At 36.5% G+C, this 26,959-nt stretch overlaps 1 protein-coding gene across 4 annotated transcripts in view; it reads right to left on the bottom strand.

The window, feature by feature from the left end:
* Positions 1–26,959, bottom strand: part of KCNQ5 (potassium voltage-gated channel subfamily Q member 5) — a 268,932-nt gene that overhangs the window by 169,000 nt on the left and 72,973 nt on the right. Inside the window, exon 1 of one of the 4 annotated variants that reach the window (XM_079299142.1) lies at positions 2,397–2,419. The exons of the other annotated variants lie outside the window; for them this stretch is intronic. Within the exon in view, the coding sequence (XP_079155268.1) occupies positions 2,397–2,404 (8 nt within the window). The 5' untranslated portion in view covers positions 2,405–2,419. Of the gene's footprint in view, positions 1–2,396; positions 2,420–26,959 lie in introns of those variants that run through there. 4 annotated transcript variants of the gene reach the window in all.

The following is a 26,959-nucleotide window of genomic DNA, read 5'->3' as shown; positions in this document are numbered from 1 at the left end:
AAAGCCTACCAGTGTCTCTCAGGAAAGGGGATGCTATAAAACTTATTAAGAGCTCTGGTAAGTCTAGGAACTTTCAATGGCAATTACACAATGTTCAGAACTCAACCAGCCTGACTTCATCACAGCCCTTCCACAAAGGGAGTTACACCACAGAAAACAGTATCTGGTTTTCCTCTTTCAAAATACGTAACATTAGATGGCACCAAGTGAAATTTGATTCCAACAAATGAGCAGATGCAGCAAGCAAATGGAGTAGGAAAAGAGACTTTGGCACAGCTTTTATCCTCAGCCCACCTCTGGCACCCAGAGCTATGAAGAAGCTGTGAACTATTGCCTGTGAACTCTGAGGAGTGCAGCAGGACATTCGTGCTGCTTCCCCAGGACCAACTGTCCCCTTGGGATCAATCCTGCCAAGTCAAAAGCGTTCAGCAGGTTGCCAGTCCTGCAACCTGAACCCCTTCCCACTGCTCCTGCCAGGAGGCAATCCTGCAGCTCAGAGAGGGCTCCTGCTGCCCTGTGGGGCAGTGGCACTCTGGATATCCACTGCTGGACAGCTGGACAGCCCCTGAGCCTGGCAGCGCCCACTCCTGTGGCCAGCACAGACAGCTTGGGGCTGGGACAAAGATGCTGAGCCTGCCTGGGCAGTGCCCCCCACAGGGGCTTCAGATACCAGCTAAGCTCTCTGAAGTGTAGATGAAGTCTTCCTCACAGCCGGGGAACATGGATGGGAAGAAGGTCTGACTGTGGAAAAGGGATACGCCAGAGCTCTACACAGGGTCAGTGGGACCCATGAGTACCAGGATGGCAACAAGTCACATCAGTGCCAGGCTGCAGAGAGCACTATGATGTACAAGCACAATGGGGCTCCCAGCTGGTGTCAAGCATATCATTTACAGTGAATGCTTTACATTTCTTTACGTTTTTAAATATTTAATTTTTATCAAACAAAATCATAAAAATATCCGACATGAGATTTCTAACCAACAGGTAGAAGACAGGGAATAGAGGAAGTAGCAGTGGAGCTGATGCTATCTTGGGAATTTGGAAGAGGGTGGGCTGAGAAGAGTTAATGAAGCACAGAGGAAGAATATGGTAACAAAATGGCCCAGGACAACAAGGATGAAGAGATAAGGAAAAAGCAGGAGGATAACAGGTGAGAATTTAGTCATCTGTGAATCAGGTGTGGGGAAGATGACAGTCTACAGACTAGAAGTGATGGGAAATTCACACTCAATGTAATGCTGCACTGACAGGGAGGGAAAATCACCAGAGTAAATACCAGCTTTTAATTCATGTCCTATTTATCCTGTGGCCCTAGCACAATCCCTCATCAAACTTACTAAAGAATTACAAGGTACAAAACTTTGGTGATTTCAAATACCCTCCACTGTTTCCAGAGCTAAGCTGTACCCAACTATTGGTACCATCTGTAAAAATAATTCAGCATTCAGACCTTGCTGCAGATGTATGACACAGATTATTTCATCATTGTTCACGAACAAACCAGATTACCACTGTAAATTACTGAACATTAACAAAACAACCCTGACCAAACCCAAACCTGTACCAACTTTCTCTTCCATTTAAAACAATAAAGATCCCTATACTTTGACATTGGTATATTAAAGTAAGAAATGTAATAGCTACTTATTCAGTGAGGACTGTTGTGCACAAATCACTGGAAACAATTGTCTAAAAAGACTACTTAAGGAAAAATAAGATTAACCTTTGTTTATGCATGTGAACATGAGAGACAGAACTTGTTGCTCTTTGCATATCATAGGTTTTTCAATAAATCCCATATTTTTGCCAGTTTTGTAATACAAATTATGTTCTCGGATGTTTTATCTCCATGTTTTGGAGATGTTTGCATATAAAAATGAGGTTTTGGGCTCCACACATTGCAACTGTAAATAAAACAGAGATAAAAACAAGCTTTAATTCTTAATCTCACGCTTAAAAGCACTCAGCTAGGGAATAAATTGATAAAAAATGTAGAACAAGACAATACATTTTGTTGTAATATTCTTTTCTGCCCTTCAGACACCATACCCATGGAGGAGAGCTTATTTTTGATGCAGTGAGATCTTTTAATGAAGAGTATTTTTATTAATGTATTTCATTATAAAAAATAATTTCACAAAATTCTAAATGAAAATAACTTGCCATTGATTTCCTATTGTGAGAAGAAATACATTTTGCTATCCAGGGCTGTGCATCTCAGAGTATCAGGAACATAGAGCTACTCTCCTTTTTAAAAACAAGACACTTATGAATTGCTCTTTAAGTGAACAGAGTCAGTGGGAATTTGATAGCATTTTGCCAGAAGAATGTTTTGCCTGTGGGCTAGGACTGCAATGGGCAGCCCAGTGTCACTTCAATGAACTCCAGCTTACCAGGGCATGTGTGAATGATTTCTTTATGCAAGGCCCTCACAGCCAACACACTTCTGAACGAAACACTTGTTTTGAGAAATTCTTGTCTTAGTCTTCTGCTCACTCCCTCCATCTATAAAAATAAAAAGCCAGCTTAAAAATGTACTAGAGAAATAAAACTGCATCCAAATAAAATTTATTCACTCCCAGGCAACTGTGCTGCTAATTCTAGCTTACTGGCAGAAGATGAATTTGTGATTGAAGGGCAGAATTTAATAAGTGGCAATATAGCAAAAAAGGTACCTTTATACAGTAGGGATTTCTGTGCTCTGGAATGAGAACTTTCAGACTTCTCTATGGTGCATATCTGAACCTCATTCATGTTTACTTCACAGTTAGGGATTATTATATTTCTAAAATTCTGTTTTTTTGGAAACTGTGCATTTTAAAAAGTGGTACTGCAGACCTTTCTCAAAGAAATACCTTCAGTTTACCTGTTCTGAGTGTTAGTCTAAAATATCTGATAGACATGTAAAACTATAAATTTTATTTCTTGGTAGAGGTGCAGAAGGGTCTTCATTATCAAATCTCATTTATATCAGCATGAATAGTCTCTTTTTCAGTTTTGGGTTTTTTGTCTGTTTGTTGGACTTTTTTTTTTTTTGCTTCTGTTTTTTAAATTACTCTCTTTTTTAAATTGCTTAAACAGAGCTAATAAGGCCTAAAAAGTGCAATAAATATGCATGATTGTGTGTACAAAAGTAATAATAAATAATCATTAAGCACTACTTATGAAAACACAGGAGACACACTTCAGCAATTTTATATCTCTCAAGGTGAAAAGAAGCTTTTCATTTCCACGTGTAGGGCATTCAGAATAATCTCCTTAAATCAGCTTTTAACAAGCAAGGAGAAAGTGCTGTAGTTTATTCTGAAGTCTATTACAACATAGGCCATAAAAATCAAAAAAGCATAAGATTATATTTTTTCTTTAAAGTGGATTTTTGTGAAAGTAAAAAGGCACTGTTTCTTTAAAGATGAGACACATTTTAGCTGAATTTACATTAAAGTCTCTCAACTAATGGTGATATAATGTTCCTGTTGTGCCAGAATAATAACATTCAGATAATATTTAAAAATAGCAATATAAATTAAATATTTTCCACTAAATTGGTCTAAGAAGCTCCTGCTCAATGGTGTATACACTGCAACATTAAAGCATATTGAAAGCATTATTGTATTGCTATTATTGATCAGTGTATAATTGTGAATTCATTGCAGTGGCATCTGGGAACCAAATCACAGGAAAACAAAACCATATCTGTATGATCAAATATCCATTTTGGTCCAATCATGCTAAATTTAGGCAAATGCTTTATCAGTTTTGAGCCTCCAGGACCTCCCAAGGAATTCATGTTTGAGCAAAGTGTATAACCAACCATTGTCACAATGAGCAGGGGTAGAGGTGACATGGCAGAAAAGCCAGTGGGATTTCCCACATGTAGAAAACAAACCAGTAAGTCAGTTAAACAATTCTTTTAGTATTTTGGGGGTTGTTTCTTATGATTCTGAGAAACAGCTAGATGAGTGATGCTATGTCTTGATACACACTCACATAATTCCATCTCAAGAATTACTGCTTGCTTTAGGAAAATCATACTACAACACAACAGGGATTTTAAAACTACATCACACTTTTAATTTTTTCTAAAGTCATTATGCCACAATACAAGCAATTTAGTAACAGAGCACTATCATTTCTGTTAGTGTTCAGATCATATTTCATGGAAAAAATTCCACTGCTTCCATTAGAGTAGCTGAACTGGAGATAATTAATACAGATTACAACCCATGGAAGGAAAATAAGTCAAATTCCTGTGGAAAATTAGTTAAAGTAATATATTTTTATTTCCTTCAGATAATGATTTGCTTTAGATTTATTAATATAAAGAGGGTACTAAAACCTACTAATGATTTGCTTTCTTTGGTGGCTGTTGCATATATTAATTGTTTTCTTTCTCATTACAACTCCTATATAATTTTATAAGAAAAGCACTGACTTTTTTTTACAATCAAGATTATTTTTGTGCCACTTAATTGTCCTGACATTATGACAGGTTTCTTTTTTTCTGAGTAGTTTCAAAGGAAAATGATAATCCAAAAGAGGCAAAAATCCAGAAACAAGCCAGCTAACCTAACATAAAAGTTGACTGAAGGGAAATGTCCACGATCTCCAGACTACTAAATTATGATTGATTTCTTATTATGATGAAAGGGATAACAGTCTTGTCTTACAACCATGAAAACCCCCCCAAAACCCACAAGAAAACCACAGGGAATATAGATAACAGTATCTGCAGCCCTCCTACCTTTCAGTGTTTTGGTTGCATCAAATATGCACATCTTGAGCAGAAAGGTTTGGTGAGACACAGCAAACTGCACTCACTTCTCTTCTGGATGAGAACATGTGGGATTGGGAATCTAGAATGATGCTGTGACAAGTTCAGAGCCAGACCTTCTCATATATAAACAATGGGGATAATGTTCCAGACTTTCTGGGGCTGCTGTGGGGAATAATGCTCAGGGAACACTTAAAAAATGCTGTACAAGCATTGCTTATTAACAGAGAAGGAAAATCTTTTGGAAGATTGAAAGGCTTAGAGTTACACCCTTAGGGCTGTCTATGGATTCAATAAAATATTATTAGTTTATATTTGGCAAGAGCCATCTAGAATAAAAATTACCACACTGTAAATTGTGTCTCCCCAAAAGTGCTGGGATTAGGGAACAGTGTACCTGGGGGGGGCAGTATTTGAATACATGTGCAAACCCTCACAGTGGTCATAACTAGGGACTCAAGAGCTACTTCTTTTTCAAAAAACAAAATGTGCTTCAACCCCTTTGAAATGGAAAATAATCTGTGTGAGTTAAGAGCTGAAGCTTCCCAGAATACTGTAGGACATATTTCTGTGAGATGGAGACATTCTGGGTCTGTTACAGACAGAAAGAACATGTCCAATACATAATGCAACCCTGTTTGTCCAACACCTTGGTCTGAAACCACAGCCACTGAAGCTATCTCAAAGATCAGTAACTCAGTGTATGAAGCTAAGGAGAATTAATTGGCTTCTTGAGCAGGTTTTGAAGCTTATGCAGATATCTACACCAACAAGCCAGTTATAACTCTTTATTTATTACACTGGTGTCATTTCTGTAGATACTAATTCAGTGGGCAATTTTATAGCTAAACTATAATTCCTTAAAAAAATGCTGACACACAATTCAAATTAAAGTGTCAAAAGAGCAAAGATAGCTATATTAGTGATGACCAAAGTGCAGCAATTTTAGAAACATAGGTGCTGAATAATAGGCTTAAAATTCTGGTGAGAATTAATAAATACTCCCTAAAATTACAAAGAACTGTTGTTAGCATGCTTCTTCAAACTGTGAATACGCATGAACTCCAATTCTGCTCAAGTGTATGAATTTTTTAAGCACATGAAAATTTTAAGGACTCAAATCACCTTGAATAAAAATACAAATTAAAAATTAGATGTCTAATCTAAGGACATACAAAAAAATATGCCAACAAAACACTCAACTTTAAAAAAAAACTTGTTTAAAAATAGTGTGTCACTATTCTGTCACTATTCCGCTGTTGTAAATGCTTTTCTGTCATATCAAGTCAGTGTATGCAGTTTAATTTACTTTTGATTAGATATGCATTGTATGAGTCAGTGAAGATCTAAAAATCTATTATAAAATACTGCAGTAGGAGAACAATGGTTAATACAAAGCAGTTGACTCTTTCTGCTGATTGAGTTTGATTACTGCAGATGGCAACCACACAGGCACAGGAAGGAAATAAAACCCTTCAAGAGAGCTCAGGGCTCTGTACGTCAAGGTACTGGCATAGAAGGTGTTGTTTTTCCTTCAACAGATTTCCAAAAAGGAACAAAACAAAGGTAAATCCATAATGATGACATTTCTTTTTTTTCTCTCTACATGTTTCAAGAAACTTTGCTTTGGTTTTCCTGGGTTGCTGGGCTGCAGTAGAGTGACTTGCATAATCAGACAGTGGTTTTAGAGATAGGAAACAGGTGTAACTCTGCTTACTTTCTCTTTTATCAAAGATCCTCATCACATTCACAATGCTTTTCTCTGTTAAAAGAGTAAATTGTATTGCTGAAAACCTCTAGGTGTCAGTGAGAAACAGGCAAGAGCTCACCACAAAAGTCCCTGCCAGCATGAAACAATGTCTCTGTTTCCCAGGGATCACCTCCACTGGGAGGGACTCAGACACATCTAAAGAGCATCAAAAACCCAGCTTGGGCAGTCAGGATCAACTCCACCACTTTACACCGCTGGCTCCTGCAACTAAGAGTTTGGATTCAGAGGGGTTGTTAGTCTCCATGTTAGATGCTTTTAATTGAAAATTCTTTCTCCCCAACAAACATACACTACTAAAACAGCCTGCTATCTTTGTTCTCCACTTTTATTTCTGTACTTTCTAAAAAATGGTATCACTAAGCCATATTCAGTCACATCATAATGAAAAGTGTGTGTGTTTATTTGTATGCCCCTCTTGAAATAGGGGTAAATGAATGCAGATCATAAAAATAACCTGCACCTGATCACATCAGCAATAACTTACAACTGAGGTCCAGGAGATTGGCAACAAATCTTTGTGGTCATCATGCTGGCCAAACACAGTAGGAACAAACAACAGTACGACTCTGCTTGTGCAGTTTCAGTTTCACAAGATGATGTGTGTGACCTAGAGCTACTGACAGATTTGAGGCACTCTAAACCTGTGTGTACATTATTTTCCTATCAGATGTAACATTAGCTTAATCACTGAAGCATATTTTATTGCTAGGCATATAAAAAGCACAGAAAACACAAACAGTAGCAAAATCTGGCCAAATGCATGGGAACTCAGCTCACTTGTCTGACACTCATTGCAACTGGAGATGTACTGAGACATCTGCACAGGGCTGGCAGAAGACAATCAGTAGGTGACCTGCATTGTCCAGAGGCCACAGTTTTGGTCTGGAGAAGACCTGGACAATCTCAAACAACACCAGATGCATGTGGTTAGGCATTGAAAATGAACCCTAAAAAGACACCACATCAAAGTTTATAGCCTTATGCCTCCATGTAGCAGTATTTCCACACTTGATTTACTGTTGGTATTCTCTATAATCAAAGAATGAGACTAGACACCAATCTTAAATGGGACCTTTGAAAGTGTACAGTAACTTTTGACTGGAATAGTTAGGTGCTGTATTCAGAATAAATTGTCAGTTGCACAAGCAGAACTTTTAAAGAGAGATTTTACTCCAGCAGTTTTGGTAACTGCCAAAACATCCAAGTGCTATGTCTATAGCAGTGTGCTGCTCCTTACCTGAGCCCCAAAAATAGTTTGATGCCACAAAGGCTTTGTCTGTTAGTATTTTTTAATTTAGCAACATATTTTTCTATTGTTGCATTTGAATAGTGAGCAAACTGTTTTGATCCAGTTCCGTTTGGAATCCTTGAAATCCTGATTTTGCAAGGCTGCAATAGCCATAGAGATCACAGTAATATATTCTATTTCCTTCCATTCAGAAAGGAAAATTAAATGGATATCAACAAAAAACACAGTGTCTTATGAAACTGCTATAAAAATATAAGATACTAAGGATTAAAAAGAAAATATTTTGAAGACATTAAGGATTTTTATATCAGGTTTAATTTTATTTAAATTACGCTTTGGAGAGTTCTTTTTGTTTTTCCTGTCTTTCCACACTAGTGCCATATTTCACTTTGTAAATGAAGGCATTTATGGTGGAAAGACTAAATACTCTCTAATTAACTGCTATTAACTGCTATTAGTACTTAAAAATGATGTGGGACACTTCCTTGAGGCAGTCCATTGGGACATAGAGAAATGGGCTTGATTTCCCCCAAAAGAGAAAACTTTTAAAGATTATAATGGAACCTCTCAAATTGGTCAAACAAGCCTAGAATATGGTCCAGATGAAAAGTTTTAAATTTATTTCTATTTTGATTGCAATGACAGTATCTTGAGAGTATTCAAATAGTGCTCTAGTCAATGGGAATATTCCAGCAAAGGAATGGGGTCCTGTCTGCCTTCTTTGTCCCAGCAACAGCAGTTTGGTGCTACCTTACTCTGTTTCTCTAGTCATTGCACTGGGGACATGGATCTAAAGCATTCACTTGTCATACATGTTTTTTGATGGAGGAGATCTCTGTCCTTTAATCATCTTTTCATATACTCACTGTCCAGGGCAGAAGTAAACCCCTTGTGGCATGACTGTGGTTAATGAGAAGTTGGTCACCACTTCTCCCCCAAGGCTCCTTTAGTGTCACTCCTGTATCTTCCATTTCCATTCCCCTTTTTAAGCCAGATTGCCTAAGGACACAATACATTCTCATGAACAATGTTTTTGAAAACTTAGAAAAGGAGATGAAAGGAACAGGCATTGACCAGACAATGAGACCACAAATAAACTGCTCTATAAATTCCAGGAAATGAGATGGTGAGCACCCAAGTAAAAAGGCGTCAGAAACTTTTGTTTTTGACGGAAACTCAGAACTTTTCACAGAAGGTTTGCATTTTTTGAAACCAAAACCAAAACCAAGCTACCAACTCCAAAACCTTGTCTCAGGGGTTCTTACAATGAAGATTTATCCATTTTTCTACTGTTTGCAGGCAAAGGGGCAGCACATTTCTGCAACATCAAATCAATCTGTGAGTTACTGGATAAACTGACAACTTTTGTCACAGACACAGTAAGGGAGCTCAACTTGATCTGAAGTTATGCAAAATTCACTTTATCAGAAATGTTAAAGATTAAGAACTGTAAGTAAATTTCCATCTGTCTGTATCTTCTGTTTTCTTCTGAAGCTGAACACAGATCTTAAATAGCTTTAAAATAGTACAATCACCTGACAACTCTCCCTGAACTTCTGATTATTATGTATTCCAATATCATGCCATAGTCCTAAAAAAAAAAGAAAAAAAAAAAGAAAAATCACTAAGCTAGATATATCCTTGAGCTTCCTCTTTTATTTTTTTTTTTTAATAATGGTGGTGTTTTGAGTGGAACATTTCAGACATACCTCCTCAATTGGTTACATTAACTCAAGCTCAGCATGGTTTCAACTGCCCCATGCATGCTTTGTCCTGTGGTGTAAAGATGTGCATGAGGCCTCTCAGAAGAATTGCTGCAATTATTTCCTCAGATCTTTGGCCACATTCCCATTTCAATCAAATTAGCAACTGTTCCTCTTCATTCTTCTACCTCTACAAGAGGTGCTAAATTGTCTTTCTTCCAGATCCTTATGGCAGTAAAAACAGAGAAAGACAGAAGACGAGTGAGAAAAACAAACACAAAAAAATGAAGGGATCCCCTCTTACAGATACAGCCTGAGTATGTAAAAAGGATAAAACATTTACCTGGCAGTACAGACATGGTCACTGGTTTTGTATGACTTCTAAGGGATGACAGCTACTCTAGACTGATGCCTCTTGTACTCTGAATGTCGAGCACTACTGACAGAGATTAGTGATGAGACCACAAGTCTGAGCAAGTACTGGCTCTCATTATCTTAAGCCCACATTGAAGGCATTAGGCTGACTGAAGCTTCTGATGAGATACATTTAAAGCTAACAAGATTTACTTCTGGTTCATTCACTGACTTTCAATTTCTGACTTACTCCTTTGCACTCAATCCCACAAAGTACAGATTTGTCAGACTATGTTCTTCAAGACGCCTCTTATTTCCTAGAAGAGCTGATGACTAAAACCACCTGCTACACCATCACTGCACCGTTGACAACTCTGAGGTTCATCTTGCTTAATTGGCATGTGTTGTTTAAGAAAACCACACCTCACAGGGCCAAATTATCTGCTGCTGAATGCTAATAGCTCATTTGCAGCCAAGGTATGAGAAAATTCAAGCCTGCATTGCCTCTTAAAGTCATTGCTCGAAAGAGGTTAGGTGCCTGAGGCACTGGAATCCAGGAAAATTTTCTTTTAATTACTAATTGCAGCAACAATTACTGATTGTGACTAAGGATATCAAACATTTTCCATAAGAAAGTGTCTTGTTTTAATTTGACAGGACCACAAGAGGGTATTTCTGTTTTAATTACAATTACACAAGACTTCAGCCACGTAAACTGAAACCACATAGCCTAGGAAAAATAACATTAGTCATGTAAAAAATTCTGAAGATTCCTTATTTGAACTACTGAAAGCACATTCACTTTGAGAGGAGAAATACCAAATGCTCTTAAATCCTAAACATAAATTACAGTGCATAACAGAAATTACACCACTTCCTGAAGAAGGCAGTAACACATGAACCAAACAGGGAATCCACAAAAGGGGAAAAATTTGTGTTCAGTTAAAATAGACAACCTCTCCAGGACTTCTCCAATTCTCCTAAATTTTCAAACTGTTGAGAGTATGACAAGAGTGTGTGTGGGAGAAAAATAGGTTCTTGAACCCATAATTGTGACTCCCACACTGTTTGTTGCAACTGTCTGTGGTGATAGTATCCATAAAACCTCATCCCTTCAAGGCCAACACCTCTTCAGTGTGGTTAAGTATTAAGCTTATTTTTATTGCCACAAAAGAATACACTCTTTAAAGATTCTGGCTGAGTTTGTGGATTCAGAAAGCAAGCAGCATATTCAGGGGGCAGTGTAGTGGCAAAATCAGCTAATTTATGCTAATACAGTCCCCTACAGTTCCATAATAAATTGTGTGCCTATTTGCAATCATGCTATTATTGACAGCCTAATTGTCAGTGAACTCATGGAAAAACCAAACATGCCTGCAAAAAATGGCACAATTCACATTGCTCACTAATAGAACACAATAGAAATTTGTACTTATTTATTAATATCTTGTTGAAGCAAGCTTTGAGGATATTTCTACCTTTCATCCAGGTGATGAACCAATAGTATCAGGCAGTGGATGGTCATCTCCCACTGACTTTCATGCAAGTACTCCTATTCAAGTTCCCTACAATGCAGGATGAGACCTACACTCCAATTTTTTGATCTACCAAATTAAAAATTCAGACAGAATGTACATAATCACTCAATAAACTTTCAGCAACAAACCAAGATAATTATTATTGTGTCATTAGGTGTAAAGTAATGACCAATTAAATGCAATAATATTAGATAAAGGTATGAAATCAATGCAATCTCCAGAAATAGTACAATACTTGGCAAAATAGAGGTGATTGCCCAAACTGTAGCACATATTTTGACTAATTTAGTACACTATTTTATCTGTCCTAAGAAATAAAAATTTTATTAGTGTCAATACTGTATCTGACTTGAGAGAGCCACATAGCATTGCATGCTACACACATTCCCTCACTTTAATTTTAAACTACCCTTCAGAGTTGCTTTGGGCTAAACTCCTATCTTTAATAACTAACTTAATGCACAGCTATTTTATTATCCCTTTAGGAAAACAAATCAACTCCTTTCTGGAAAAACAATTCTGATGCAATATTAAAAAAAATGAAATAAATCCTGTCAAAGATGGGAATAAAAATAGGATGAGTGTAGGACAGAGTATGCTTAAGTCACAATTTCATTAATTTATCTTGCCCCTCCACAGCTCAGCCACAGACCACGACATTAGCAGAACTATTATTTTATAACTCCCACATATGTGCAATGAGGATTTCTTTTCTGTGCCATTACTCATGCACAAAGAAGGGCTCTGTTTCTCTCTAACATGTTGATGCACCTTTCCTCAGCTTCCTTACCAGATACACCTGCTAAGCCACACCTGTGTTGACATGCACAACAGCAAACACTGCTGCAATGACAAATCAACTGGCATTGAGGACAGTGCAGGAATCTGACAGTCTAAGCCAAAGCTAAGCTTTGTTCTGGAGGCTGAATGCCAGGTCTCAGTGTCTGGAGTACACCAGGTGAAACACCTGGAACACATCTTTCTAGTTCCACTCCAGAGAAAACCATTTCAGCTGTGGCAGTACTGTTCATGGTACAAACCAAACAACAGCCAGTGGGGAAAATGTGGACATTCTCTTCAAAACAACTGAACTAAAATCTTAGTATACAGGCTCTGTGAAACTGTGCCTCAGGTCCAGTAGAAGGGCTACAGAAAAAGTGTGTGAGATGGGTTGTCCCAAAGGAGAACAGGATATTCAGCAGAGATAGATCAAGAGGGAGGTCTAGCTGAGAGGCATAAAGCAGAATAGTCCAGCATGGGAGAATGGGCAGGCAGATATCAGAAAGTATTTCTATGGATCTACACAGCTCACATTTTCTTTCCTTATCCCTAGCAGAAGCATCCTCCCTGCTAAGAGGAACAGCCCTTCTAAAAGAAGCATATTAAGCAAAATGAAACCTCAAGCTTTACCTCTACAGACAGAGAAACCAATAATGAGAAAGAAGAAATCTGATTTTCATCTGCCTATACTCACACTTGCATTTCATAAAACCTTTTGACCATTTCTCTGCAGCTCAGAAGAGGTCAGCAATGATTCACTCTTTCAAAATCAAAGCTTCCCTCAGGAAGCCTGAGGGAATATATACTCCTTGGTGGAGTGTGAATATAACACACGCTGCAGTGGTATTCCCTATCCTCACTGCATTGATTTGTAAGACGCAACCAAAACTAAACAGATTTTAAACAGAAGGAGGACACAGCTGGTGCATTACCTCTGTAATTTTAAAGTACTATTTTTATCTGTTTTCTGTTGTATGCTAATCAAATTTCTGCAGAAACCAATTACTGAACCTAGAGTGATTTTGCTATGTCCACAGAATACACTGTAATTTTAGTATGCAACAAATGTAAACATACAGGTATAGGGATTGTTTACTCTTTTCCATGGCAGAGGTTGTGACTTCAGAGTTAAACACTTTGGGGATACTGTACTTACTAGGAATATTTCTGAGAGGCATTATTTTTGGAAGTGTGGCACAGAATTCAGAAACTGAGCTACTGATGAATACTGATGAATATACATCTGTCTACTGTCTTTAATTTTACTCATTTTACTCACTTACTTTACTGCCCTAAATTTTAAATGAAGGTATTTACATTGAAAGTCTAAATGCAAGTTGGCTTTAGTCAACTACCTCCATGATGTAAAAGAGAAAGAAATCTAACAGTGGACTTTGGACTCACATCTGGTGAGGAATGGATGAGCTTTCACAGCAGATGTTGATAGTAAGATATGGAGATGAAAAACTGCTCTCCTGCTCTTCCCTCTTCCTGTCAGAGCAGCAGCACCACTCTATTTAAGCTGCACACACCTGGAGTACCACTCACTGGTGGCATTCACTCCAGTGCAAATTAACCCTAAAATGTATCCAACCTTAGCATCAACAGTTCATAATAAAGAACAAATACACTTATGTTGTGCACAGATGTTAAAAATAACCAGGAAAAGGAGCAGTGTATTCACTAAGGTACTCGGCTCAGGATTTTTGTTCCACGTCACACAGCTTGTGAAGGAGCACATTAAGACACTGTAACTGAAATGTGTTATTTGGAAGTCTTTAAAGTGTTTTCTGACAGAAGCTGAAAATACAAGAAAGAGATGAGTGAGAAAATCTGTTCTGAACTGAGAAGAGACATGTAAGGAGTGAGAACAGAGCAGGAATGTGGAATTTGTTTAGACTAAAGATTTAAAACTTCTGGAATTTGTATATTACATGATGAGAGGGGTCTTGTGACAACACTACAGAAATACTTGATCAGACTCAAACAAAACCAGGATGACAAAGAGCATTTGCAAAAGACGACATAAGGAGCTCAATATTGAACAATTTAAAATGAGCCAAAAACTTATTTTACATGCTTTCCATTTTTTTTTTCCAAAGAACAGAAGGTAAAAGATTTCATGACTAGTAGTAAATTGCAAATATATCCATAAACTATCACATCTGAACTGGAAGGTATTGCAAAGCTTGACACTCTTATTGTGGTAGAAAAAGCACCTTTTGTCATATATAAATATAATGAATATATAAATATAGTAAATATATATTTAGGTATATATAAAAAAAGTGAGAAGTGGCACCTGAATTGAATATCTGAGTGCATTTAATAATACCAGTCATGTGAAGTTATATCTCTTTGGAAAGGGAGGTCAAATGTGAGTTGCAGCAAAGGACTTCAGGATTTTGCAAGTATCCAGAACACATCTGGGAGGAACATATATTAAGAAAATAATGGAGGTGGGAAATATATGAAAGCTGTCTGGAATTAGACAGATGAAAGCCATAAATCCAGAGGTTTCTTTTACAGTTCTGAAAGTGGCAATTTCCCAAAGAGAAGACATATGGCAGTACCAATTCAGAAATATCCAGCCACTGAGGAGGAGCTAGCTACAAGTTCCAAAAGACTACATCCTATTAATAATTTTGGCTTTAAGCTCAGGCTATTCAACTGAAATAGAAGAGGAGAAAAAAGAGGCATATGGGTGGATCAACAATGGCTAAAAACCATCAGTGTCAGGTTGCTGTGGAAAAAATGTAAAACATGACCTTGGGTTTTAATAGATGAAATATTTCCAATATAGACAAGGCATTATTAGCAGCACTGTCTGGAAATTACATCCTGTATACCGTGTACTGCTTTGGCCACTGTTCAAGAAAGAGAAATTAAGCTGAAGCAAGAAAACCCAACTGAATGAAAAAGTTGTGGAAGTGGATTAAAGAGAGGTTGAAAATGAAAGAGGTTGGCTTGTTTAGCCCATTATAGCAACAGCTGGAAGCTTTCTAGGTAAATTTTTTTCTTTTTTTAAGTGATTGAGATAATCATGCAGAAGAGGTATTTAACCAGTATTCAACCCTATCACATGTTATACAAACTGTGTGATCAAAAATTACCTATGAAAATTAAGCCTGAAAATAAGATTTCTAATCAAAGTTGAAAATACTCAGTGGGAGTAAGAAGTGAAAAAAAACGAAGCCATTTTCAAAACAGAGTTTATAAACAAGAAAGCTGCCAATGGCTATATGTCAGAAGCTGGTGATAAGACTCAACAGCCCAGCAATATGCAAATAATGGGCTTATACAGACAGCCAAACCAAAGCAAGATGACGAAAAAGAATCTCTAGTTGACTCCAAATGGAAATTCCAATAGTCAGTGAAACAAAATGGGAAAACACCAGTATTTTTTTATCCTAATTTCAGCATAAGGATAAGATTATTCACTTTATTCTTTAGTTACTTATTAACTTCTAAAAGCATTAAAATTTTGTTTGGTTTCAAAACATTCTTTCAAAATGAAAAGCTGAAACATACTGAAGCACTGAATTGGCATGATTCATCTTTTCTAAGGTGTCTGCTCTTTTCAAAGATTACTTCAGCCAAATCTATTTGTTTCCATGGGGGATATATCATCACAAAAAAGAAGTTAAAATAATTTACACAAATCTAGACTTCAAGGACAATAAGTAAAAATGTAGTTGTGGTCAGAAGCTTGGAGTATTTTTTAAGATTTAAATATCCTAAAAGGTGCCTCATTTTAGTTCTCACACTGAAATTTATTTTTATCTTGACAAGGATAGTGAATTGAAGAGTAACTTAACATTAAACAGGGGATTTTAACATTAAACAAAAAACTGTCTGTGACAGATAATTAGTTCTCAATGGATCTTCATGTCTCATCACCAGCTGTTGAAGGATATATTTGATTCATCTGGCTGCAGAATAACCATCTATTTCATTCATATACAACATCCACTCATATCATGTGCAAAAATAATTTTTCTGGATCATCTACTGTTAAAGCATAACTTATCTTCTAAAACTGAAGCTGTACATAGTCAAACACTAATAACCCTTCTTCTATGCCCACAGAAGTAGCTGAAGGACTATGAGCACATGTGTGTGATGAGCTATGGGCTCTCAAGACTTCAGCATAGTATGGAACTCAATAAAGCTCTTGAAAATACCACACAGAGAAAACAGGACTATATTTAGAGAAGTTTGCTACCTTTCTTCCTCCTTTTGAACACAGTAATTACATGAGAACTCAGTGAAGTAGAGCACTTGACAAAAGCATTTCAGTTTATTTGGTAACAGGGGCTGAATATACTATAATATTTTCCTCCCAATGAAATTATATCACAAAATCCTATCTTTAAATAGACTTTAATTATTTCAAGTAGACTTGGTGTTTCCTGAGTACAAAGTTAGATGCTGTACAACTATATCAAGTACTTGATAAATGCCAGTGAAACTAAATTAAACACAGACACAGATTTCATTTAATAGCTACAGCTGAATGACCTCTTCAATCTAAAGTGTATTTAAAACAAATGTGGGTTTGTTTTGGATTTTTTTTTCTTCTCCTCAGCTGATTATATTTTAAAAAGTACCTTCTGCAAATTTATTCCAGAACTAAAGTTTGAGTTTTGGAACAGACTCGATTAAAAAAAAAAAAATGCAAAGATTTTTCTAGCAATTGAAGTTATTTTTCATTTATTTTCACTGAATTAAGAACAACCAGTAATACACAAAATTCTACATCTCTGAAGAGTGGAGGGCCCAAAAATAAAAAAAGTAAATAGGCTTTTCAATCACTGTTATTGTGGACTACTCCTTTTGATATCCAAAGTAAAGTTGATGGAATAAAAAATATTCTGGTTTTGAAAGAAAGATATTTCTGTATTTCTAACAAATATAATGACCTGATTTTATACTTATTTATTTGTCTACATTTCTTTCTCAGAGTAATAAAGATGCCAGTTTCTGCTGAGTTGTCCATAAGTACATAATGCTTATCCAAAACACGAAAGGTAAGGTTCAGTTCCTGTAATGGTTATTTTAGAGTACACTCATAAAACAGAGCTTTACATTCAACTCCATACAGATTTATATTTTAGGATCAATGTAAGAAAATGTTGACACTGGATATGCATCTTCTAGTCTGGACAAGAACTCAAAAAATGCAGTAACTGTAACATGCAGATCTTTTGTTTTAATAACATCTGTAAAAAAGTGTCAGTTCCAGAAGACTGAAATAGTGTTTTTCACATAAAAAACCCAAACCAAACAAAAACAAAAACCCAAACAACAAACAAACAAAAACCCAGCTCTCCCCAAACAAACAATAAAACCCTCATAAAATCAAAAACCAAAAAGTGTCTTTCCAGCAGTGCTGGAAAAATAGCTGAAAATTTTGAATAAAAATATTTCCCCTGATAAAGAAGTGGAGGATAAGTAAAGTAGGAGAAATAAACTGCAAGAGAGCAGGTTTAGACCAGATAATGAGAAGAAATTCTTTACTTTGAGGCTAGTGAGGAACTGGAACTGGTTGCTCAGAGAAGCTGAGATGCTCCATCCCTGGAAGTGTTCAAGACCAGGCTGGATGGGGCTTTGAGCTCCATCATTGGTAGAGGAGAAGAGATCAAACACACAGTTCTCATTCTGAGATTCACAGATTGGGTGCAGTGAAACAGAGACTCTTGTGGAGCTCCATATTGTGGATAACAGCATGATAGGAACACCTAGAAACTGCATCCACACAAACCAGAAGGAACATTTCTCTTTGGAAAGGATGAGGAATCTCAGCAAGGAAATTAAAGGCAAAAAACACTCTGCAATTCTTGATGACTGCAAGCTTGACCACACCATCCTCTAATGTAAGTTACATCACTGGCAACATTATGGGCTATCCACTCCAGTGGACAGAATTTGATGCCATTTGATGCAGGACTTTGGAAGCAATTTTGATGCATTAGGGAAATGCAGTTTTCCTGAAAGGTGTGGAGCTTTCAGGGTTAGTGAAACAAGCTGGATATTTTTGGTCACTTCCATCTGCTAGCACAGTTACTTTGGTTAATGACCCTGTGTCATGGATTGACCCTGGCTGGATGCCAGGCACCCACAAAAGCCACTCACTCACTCCTCTGCAGCCAGACAGAGGAGAGAAAATTCAATGAAGGATTCATGGGAGACATTGCTCATCAAATAACATCATGGGCAAAACAGGCTCAGATTAGAGTTATGAAGTGAATTTATTGTTAAAAAAAATCAAAGCAGGATAATGAGAAGTAAAATAAGCTCTGAAAAACACTTTCCATTCCTCCTTCCTGGCTCTACCTCCTAACCCAGAAGCACAAGGAGAGAGGGAATGGGGGTTATGGTCACCCATGGGTTTGTCCCACTGTTCAAGGAGAGGAGTCCTTTCCCTGTATTTCCCAGTCTCCTGCAAACTGCTGTGGTGTGGGTCACTCTTCCATGGGGTGCAGGCTGTTCATATTTATTTTTAATAAACCCTGTAAAACTGGGCAAGTTCCATGGAATTGTGGGTGAACCAGAGAGGAGAAAAAAGATGACAAAAGTAATTGCTGGCTTGAAGGGCTCTTAAGGTCACATACTTCTCCCCCCAAACCTGAGTGGATGACTGATATGGGCTTCAGTAAATCTAGTATGGACATAAGGAAATATTACTTAAAATAATTTCACTGAAATTACACCTGGACAACTACAGTACATATTACCCTAATAATTTGATGTGCTTAGTTGACAGAAGGAGCTATATTAATGCATTAGGATTAGATATATTAGCCTATATGCCCCTCAAATCACTCACAACAGGGTAACTGCTAAAAAAGTTGCACTACCACCACAATAATATTAATGAGTTCAGTGTCAGACTTAGTAACAAATTAGTCTAAAAAGTCTGATCCTGCAGGAACTGTTTTTTGCCCTGTGTTGTTCATTAAATGATATACACAAATATGACATCATAAATGAATATGCACCTTATTTCTGAGGTGGGGTGTCCAGGTAATCCATTGTTTGGGGCCACCAGTGACAGTTCTTCTGAATCCACCTTTATGTTTTCTGCTGAAATGCTGAACACAACTTTTTACTTTTTATTAATGTAAGATAGATGAGCTCAGAGAAGGTTAACATCTCACTAGTAACTCAAAGACTGGAGAACACAGGTTACATCATCCATCCTCATTGTAAGTTCACACTACAGAGTCTATCAAAAGCAGGTGTAGGCATCTGTTATAGAATTAAACTATAACCTCTGACACCAGTCAGATCTTCAGAGACAAAGGCATAGTAAGATCATAAGACTGAAAGCTAAAGAGAGGATGAAAACTTGAAATTATGTGAAAGTCCTTTTTTCCAGAAGATTGAGGTAAGGTAGCACTGAGTAAATGGACAAAGGAAGGTTCTATTTCTATCAAGAGTTATGAGACTTAGTAATGATATGAAGTAATGTGTCTATTGCCCGAATTGCAAAAGATTTTCATGATCCACTGTCCAGCTTTAACATCTTTGAAACTGCAAAATGGATGGAAATTCAGTCCTGGGGGAAAAAACCTACAATATGTGATGAGATTTGCAGGCCCTTGCTTATAACCCTCTTAGTAAGACACAGCAACCTGAAAAATCAAAGGTCTTTCAACTGGTGCAGCCTTCACCATCCAAACTGGCATCCTATCCAAACACCATTTAAAAACACCAGATTATCAGATTACCTCTCAAACCTTTTGTACATTTAGGACACTCTACAGTATTCATCACTGAGTTGTAGTTAAAATTAGTTTAATAACTGGAATATGACACTTCAAACCCTTTAGTAAGGGAGAAGGTGGTGGTTTCTTTTTCCCACCAGGGCTTTTACCCAGTCCCAGACTGCTTCTGCATGTTATCAGAAGCTCATTACTCCATATTCTGAAGCTCATTATTTCAAACTATCAATGAACTCATCAATCACCAGATATAAGAAAGGCATTATTCATAATCACAAGAATTTATAGTTGGAGGAATTCTTTGTTTTCTACAAACAGCCAAGCACTCAAACACTAATCAGTTAGGCAGAAATAAAATATCTGGCACATTGCAATGTTTTTATTGCACTGATTAAATTCAAACAGTTCTATAACACATTGACTGAATGGCAGAACCTCCATTTGCAAAAAGTACTGTAATTACTTAATAACTTTCAAGAGTCATGTCTTTATCTCTATTTGTATTTAAAGACTCCACACTAGTCTAGTCAAACTCTAGTCCAGGTTTCCAATTTTCCATCTCAGAACTTTAAAAATAATAATTATAAATGAAACTCAAGTAAAGAAACACTAGAATCTTCTTCCCTCCTCCCTGACCTTGGCTGGCAGTTATCACAATATCCTGATAATGAAACCAGAAAAAAATATCCACCCTGAATTCATCCAGGCTCCAAGATAACATCTGTAAATTAAGACTGTCCTTATCCTATCTTGCCTTATCTAGCCCAAACAGCAAAGTGTTTGTGGGGTTTTTTCTAACTCAAGTGTTCTAGCAGTCACATACTGATAGGCACACATGCTTTGGGCATTGAGCACATCAAAATCCTAAATACAGAAGGTGTATGCAACTCTAGTTAGGATAACAGGATAACCAGTTCCTTTACTTTTTACAGATAAACTCTTGGGGAAAGAAATACAAAAGACACATAAAACAGTGAAGGCAGACAGCAAAAATGGATTCAAATGCTGTTCATACTTCTTCCATCATTTGTATAAACAGCAAAAAAGAGCACCTATTCCAATATGTGTTCTCCAGTATAAACACACATTCCTCTGCCTCACTTATATCTAAATAACCATGCTAAACAATGACCAAACTACTCAGAACCAAAGCAGTGTACCCATCCTGCTGAAATGATTATCAACTTGAGATGGTGAAAAGTGAAGAATCTGCTTTCTATTATTGTTGATCAACTATCAGAACAATACAGTGATTGAACATCTCTTACTAAAATTTCCACTTGCTTTTCTAAGTTCCCTCCAGCAGCAGGAAATATAAGGCAAAATTCAATATTATTCAACACAGTAATAATTTTGAGTAGCTCTCAATTCTGCTTTGGCATGGTACTGATTGGCCTATTGATGCCACAGCAGAGTAAGGAAGATTTCTGCCATTCCTGTCAAAGAATGAAAGTTGGGCAGCTCTCTTGGTTTTAGATTAACATAGATGTAGCTTCAAGCAAACGTTGCAGTATAATCCTACTCAATCTCTTGTTGAATAGGCAGTAGAAATATGACTAAACACCCTTCTAGATAAACAGCCTTCTATCACTCTTGGCTCCAAGTTCAACAAGAGAGACCAGTCATCTAAGTCTGTTGTCCAACACATCCAGTACTAGAAAATCAAGATTCAAAGTGGATCAAAATTAGTCTATTATAGGGCACCTTCTTTGAAGTATTTTTTGCAAAAGGCAAATACTTAATAATTCCCTCAGATAAAGATCTACCAGGAAAATTTTGTGTTATCACAAATGATGAACTCTGTGGCAAGTGTACAGTGGCAAATTAAATAAATCTAATTTTACTTTGTCGATATGAGAACAAATTGCAGTCCAGATTAATATAAATTAGCCTAAACTAATTTCACATATCAGTGTGCCCAAGCTAGGGGGCATGGTTGCCCTGCATGTTCCACTACAATCTTTAGAATCAAAGAGAACCCTCCCAAAGAAATTTAGGTTTGCTAAGATCTCAACTGTCTGCTGGAGCTTTTGTCTTAGTAAATTATGTGCAGAGTATTAGCAGATGGTCCATAATCCTAAATTATCCCAGAGTTATGGAAAATTATATGATATCTACTGAATATCATTGCCATGTAACACACCTCAGGAACAGTCTGGCTGATTATTTACTAGCACACAGGGACAATTGTCTATGGACAATAAGATAACTTACTTTATGCTGAAAACTCCCAAAGCAAATTTTAGGATAGAAAATGCAAATGTTGACTGAACTCATTCAAAGTCTTAGCCTAGTTACTTTAGAAGAGACATTCTAAAGCAACTGAGCTAGTGAAAATGTTTCAGCTGAAAGTGGTACTATGCATTCTCCTTCTTGCTCATTTGTAACACTTTGAAAAGGTTGCCTGCTCTGTCTAGCAAGCTTCTAAGGCAATTTGATGCCGGAAGCCTGAAGTTCCATTTCCCCCCACACTTCAAATGTTTTAGGACTCAGTCTTCTCCTGTTGAAAATTACCAGAGAAGACAGATGAGAAAGATTATGTACTGTTTGCATTTCAGTCTGATTATTTGTGCAGAACGTACAAATCTGAAGAACCATGCAAGTATACTTCTCAGTTCTTCCCTCACTGCTAATTTGGTACTAAATCACTTGGCTCTTCCTGGATTGCTCCCTGATACCACCAATTTAGACTGTGAGTTCATCAAAATAATCATTACCAGGGTAATACTCCTAAATGAATGTGCAGCTGGTGAAACACAGCAACTAGAATGCAACAAAGTCTGCTTTAGTTCCACTTCTTTGTATATGCTTATATAAAGAATAATGAATATGTACAAAAACCTGCAATACAATAGAATCTGAACACTTTACTTACTGTTTTATAATCCAAATGGAACTACTTCCAGCAAGATGAAAAGAAATCATTCTGCCTTTCAAGACTTTTTTTCTTGCACATTCATGGATCTAATATGGCATTATTCATTTCACCCTCCAAGCACAATAATCCTTCTCACAATTTTTGCAGATATGCATTGACTTGAAAATATTCTATATTTTATTAAGGCACTTCTGAGCAGTTCAACACGTTGCCATGTAGCATTCAAACAGCAGTTGCCATTGACATTCTATGCTCCACATAAATCAAAATTGGACCTAGGCTTTTCACAGATCCTGCAAAGGACAGTGATCCCTCTTTTCCTCTCCCTTTTTACCATTTTGCTTTTCTTTCTTCAAATGAGTTCATATGTTTAAAAAAATGGAACTAGTTGGTACAGGAAGTTTGTAAAGGATATATTTTTTTTTTAATTTGTTTGTGATATCCTCAGGATGCTAATTTTTTAATGTATAATTACATAAATAGACTAAGTAAGACTTCAACATAGATTAATTCTTGGTGTTATAATAACTAGTAAAATAGATGGCTTTAGGTATAGCAAAACTACTTAAAAGCTGGTAACACTAAAGCACATTACCAAATGAATGAATCTATGAATTCATGACAGAAAGTGGATTATATATAGTATCAATCAAAATTAATCTTATTTACTATGAGATCTGGTTTCATCAATAGTATAAAGAGTGATTTCTGACAGATCACTTCAAGGATAAGCTCCAGTCTTTAAGCCATACATCTCATATTTAATTTGCTGAAGTATCAAAATAGTATGACCACTCTTTAATTAGACGTTGTATTCCCTGCTCTCTTCAATCTTTCCTTGTCAAACTGTGAGTACCCCTTGGAGATTTTTACTGGTCTGCTACTTTTTCTTTCTGTATATAAAAAATAAAATATTTCACCAAGTACAAATGTTCAAAGCTAATACAATGGCCTATCTCAACAGTAAAAGATGAACTACATGTAGGGAAAAGAAAATAAAAACCTGAAAGTGTTATGCAATTCACGTCCTTTTTAATCAGAGAAAATCGGAATATAGGAAGCAAAGTACAAGAAATATGGCACCAATAATGCTTTTATATGACCCCTCAAATAACAGTGAAAACCATGTCCTTTTTAAAATGTGGAATGCTAAATTATCATTCAATAAGTCAATTACTATGACTAAAAAACCAGTAATTTTCCTCAGGCTCCATAAATTAGTTTACGGGGTTCTTTCACATGTCCCTATCTAACAAAAATGTTCCCTTAAAATGAATTTACTCAGGATGGGCCAGTACTTCATTCACAAATCTTGCCTTGTCACTCATTTGAAAGAATATTTCCTATGCATATCACTGTCAGATTTGATTATGTAAAGAATGAAGAAAAATTAAAATATGCACTTTGGGCTGTTTCTCAGATATTCCATCTGAGCAACATGGTACCTAAACATCAGTTTATATCAGATGTTTCCTAACATAGGGCAAAATACAGTCTGCTAGAATGGACACATCAGCTTCAAATCTCTGTAGAAAAAAGACAGAGTAGAAAACACTATGGCATAACAAGTGCTACTGCAATGGATTTTGCTATTGCATATGGGAATATATTAGTAGATGAGAATTGAATTAGCAAGAACACAAAATAAGAACTCAAGTCCTCTTTCCTCCTCCTCCAGTAGTACCTAAAAATCACTAGAGAATGAAAGACTCCTTAGAGATATTGTCCAAGTTCCAAAAATGTGTAAAACCTTGATGTAAAATTTAAAATATTTGGTTTCTCTGTAATACAAATGAAGGCTTTTGCATGAAAGACTTCAGATGTAACAACCTATGTCCTCTATTAAAAAACAGGGCACACTTGACAAATCTCAGACATGAGATTTATCTGAGAATTCCCAGTCTTTTTTGAACCTACTATTCTATTTTAGTGTATACTCACTCACTTATTTCTATTGCAGTTTCCTAACTGTCCCTCTGCCTCTCAAATCCAGTAATTCATGGTTTAAGCAAGCAACACAAACAACCATTTAGGTTCCATCCTGAAGGAATTTTTTAAGATATAATCAGATAAAGAGCATTCTCATATACAGACATGATAAAAATTATGAATGTCTATAAATGAACAGTTCATAGAAATTTTCTATTGCATAAAAGTGGAGAAGGGGGCTACTTGGATAGAATAAAGAATAACTTGTACAAGCTTTGTACAAGCAAAGAGGTATAGAATATGTCTTAGTCTGGTAACTTCAAACACAATTTTGACAATCTCTAAGCATTACTTCATCTAATAAAGATTTAATGAGACCAAAGTTGGAAGCCATAGCATGAAGAGGTAGCACTGGCTATTTATCAATAATGCTAAAAGCACATTGGCAACTATGGCAAAATCAACCATGAACACACAATGTGAATTGGAAAGAGAGAACTGAAAGGGCTGTGATAATTTATGGTATAATTAGGAATGTAATGATTCTGTTAGACCACCAGGAGCCTGGGATTCCTTTTATTGCTTTATCTGAAGAGATTTATCTTTCTGGATTTGGATGCCATTTGTAGTTGACTACAGTTCCACTGCTCTGTGTCAGAGTCTTTGTACTGGTACTCAATTATTTGGCCTTTATCTCATTGGTGATTAGCAGTCAAGCTGACAAGTTTAAAAGTGCCATTTTTGTGTGTCTGTGTCTTCTGTTACAGCTCTTTACCTCTCACCTTCAAGTGCTTCTCTGCACACTAGAAATCAGCTCACTGGACACAATTTAACAGGTTGAAGTGACCTGGGACATTCTGTCTCTTTCCCTTTGAGGAACATAGTCCTTCTTACAGGGATTCTGTGGGGCAAGTCTGGGTACAGGATGTACTAGAACATGGAAGGTCCAACCCTGCTATTTTACTGTATCCAAATAATAACAGCACAGATACATCTGACATAACTTCAGGAAAATATGTTACATCTAGGTAGTAATTTTAATGATGTTATGGGGAGGAGCTGCTTATAAAGGAAAAGTAATCATAATGAAAAATGTACAGAATGCAGAAAAGATGAAGAATGCCTACTAGAACAAATAAGCTGTCTAAAATATAATGGATGAGCAGTTCAAATAACAATGTTCAAGCTCACTAAAATGCTTTTTGCTTCATCTTCAAAGGTGGAGTGAGCAAGTTAAAACATTAATGACATTTCAGTAAGATTATTGACTATTTTGGAGAAACTAGGAGCTCAGAAACTAAGTAGCAGTGGTAAATGGAATGAAAAATAGGAAAATCTGGAAATAAGAAAAAAATAAAAACAGTGTGCATTCAAAAAAATTGAGAATAACAAGTGCATTGGTCTTTTCTGCAGAAAATTAAATCAATATCTTGAAGATATAAAACTATTTAAGCTAGCAGGAATTTTCAGATCTACACCTAAATGAAGCAAAGCCACTTGAGCTTTAATACCTGCAGATTTACAGTTAAAATCCTCAAGTTGCTTACAGATAGAATCATTCCAGCTAGGCTGAACAGGATTGGTAGCCCATGGTTTAAACTAATCCATTTTGATTTTCTGAAATTTTTACAGTTTTCTAGTTGCAAAGCTGAATTTTTAACGAGGAGTCAGATGTCAGGGATTACACTGAGTATTTGTATGTGCAGCTAGGAATAGAACTGACTGCAGGTGTACAGAATTACAACTGGCCTCATATTTGCTGGGGCTGATTTCTTCCTGATCCCTATTTTTCATGTCAGTACACAGAGATAACAAGCTTGAGAAGCAAAAAAGAGTGACTACACAAATGTTAAATGCTATTTTATTGTAGGTATATGCAAGTTCCCATAATTTGTAATGTTTCATGGCTGATTAGCTTGAAAGTGAAAGCAAATGTGTTTCCTTTGGATTTTCTCAAATACAGGTTTTTTTTCAGGAGATCCTACATTCTTCTCCCCCAAAATGGTTATAAACCACAGAAACAGATTTAGACACCTACCTAGAAGTAAACATATGTGGCACACAAAGACAATCCTGACAGCTCACTTGATTTTCTCCTTAAAGGGAAGCATTTTCTAGGGGCTGGGATTACAAGAAATAAAGCATTCAAAAATAATGTAATTTTTTGGTTTTGCCTGGCATCTAAGTTCTTGTTCTGTTTCTTTCTATATGAAAGATGGTTATCTTTTACACAGACCCAAGTCTAGAGCTTCCAAA

This window comes from Erithacus rubecula (genome assembly GCF_903797595.1).
Source record: "Erithacus rubecula genome assembly, chromosome: 2".
Lineage (NCBI taxonomy): Eukaryota > Metazoa > Chordata > Aves > Passeriformes > Muscicapidae > Erithacus > Erithacus rubecula.
This window is presented reverse-complemented; position numbering and strand designations above follow the sequence as displayed.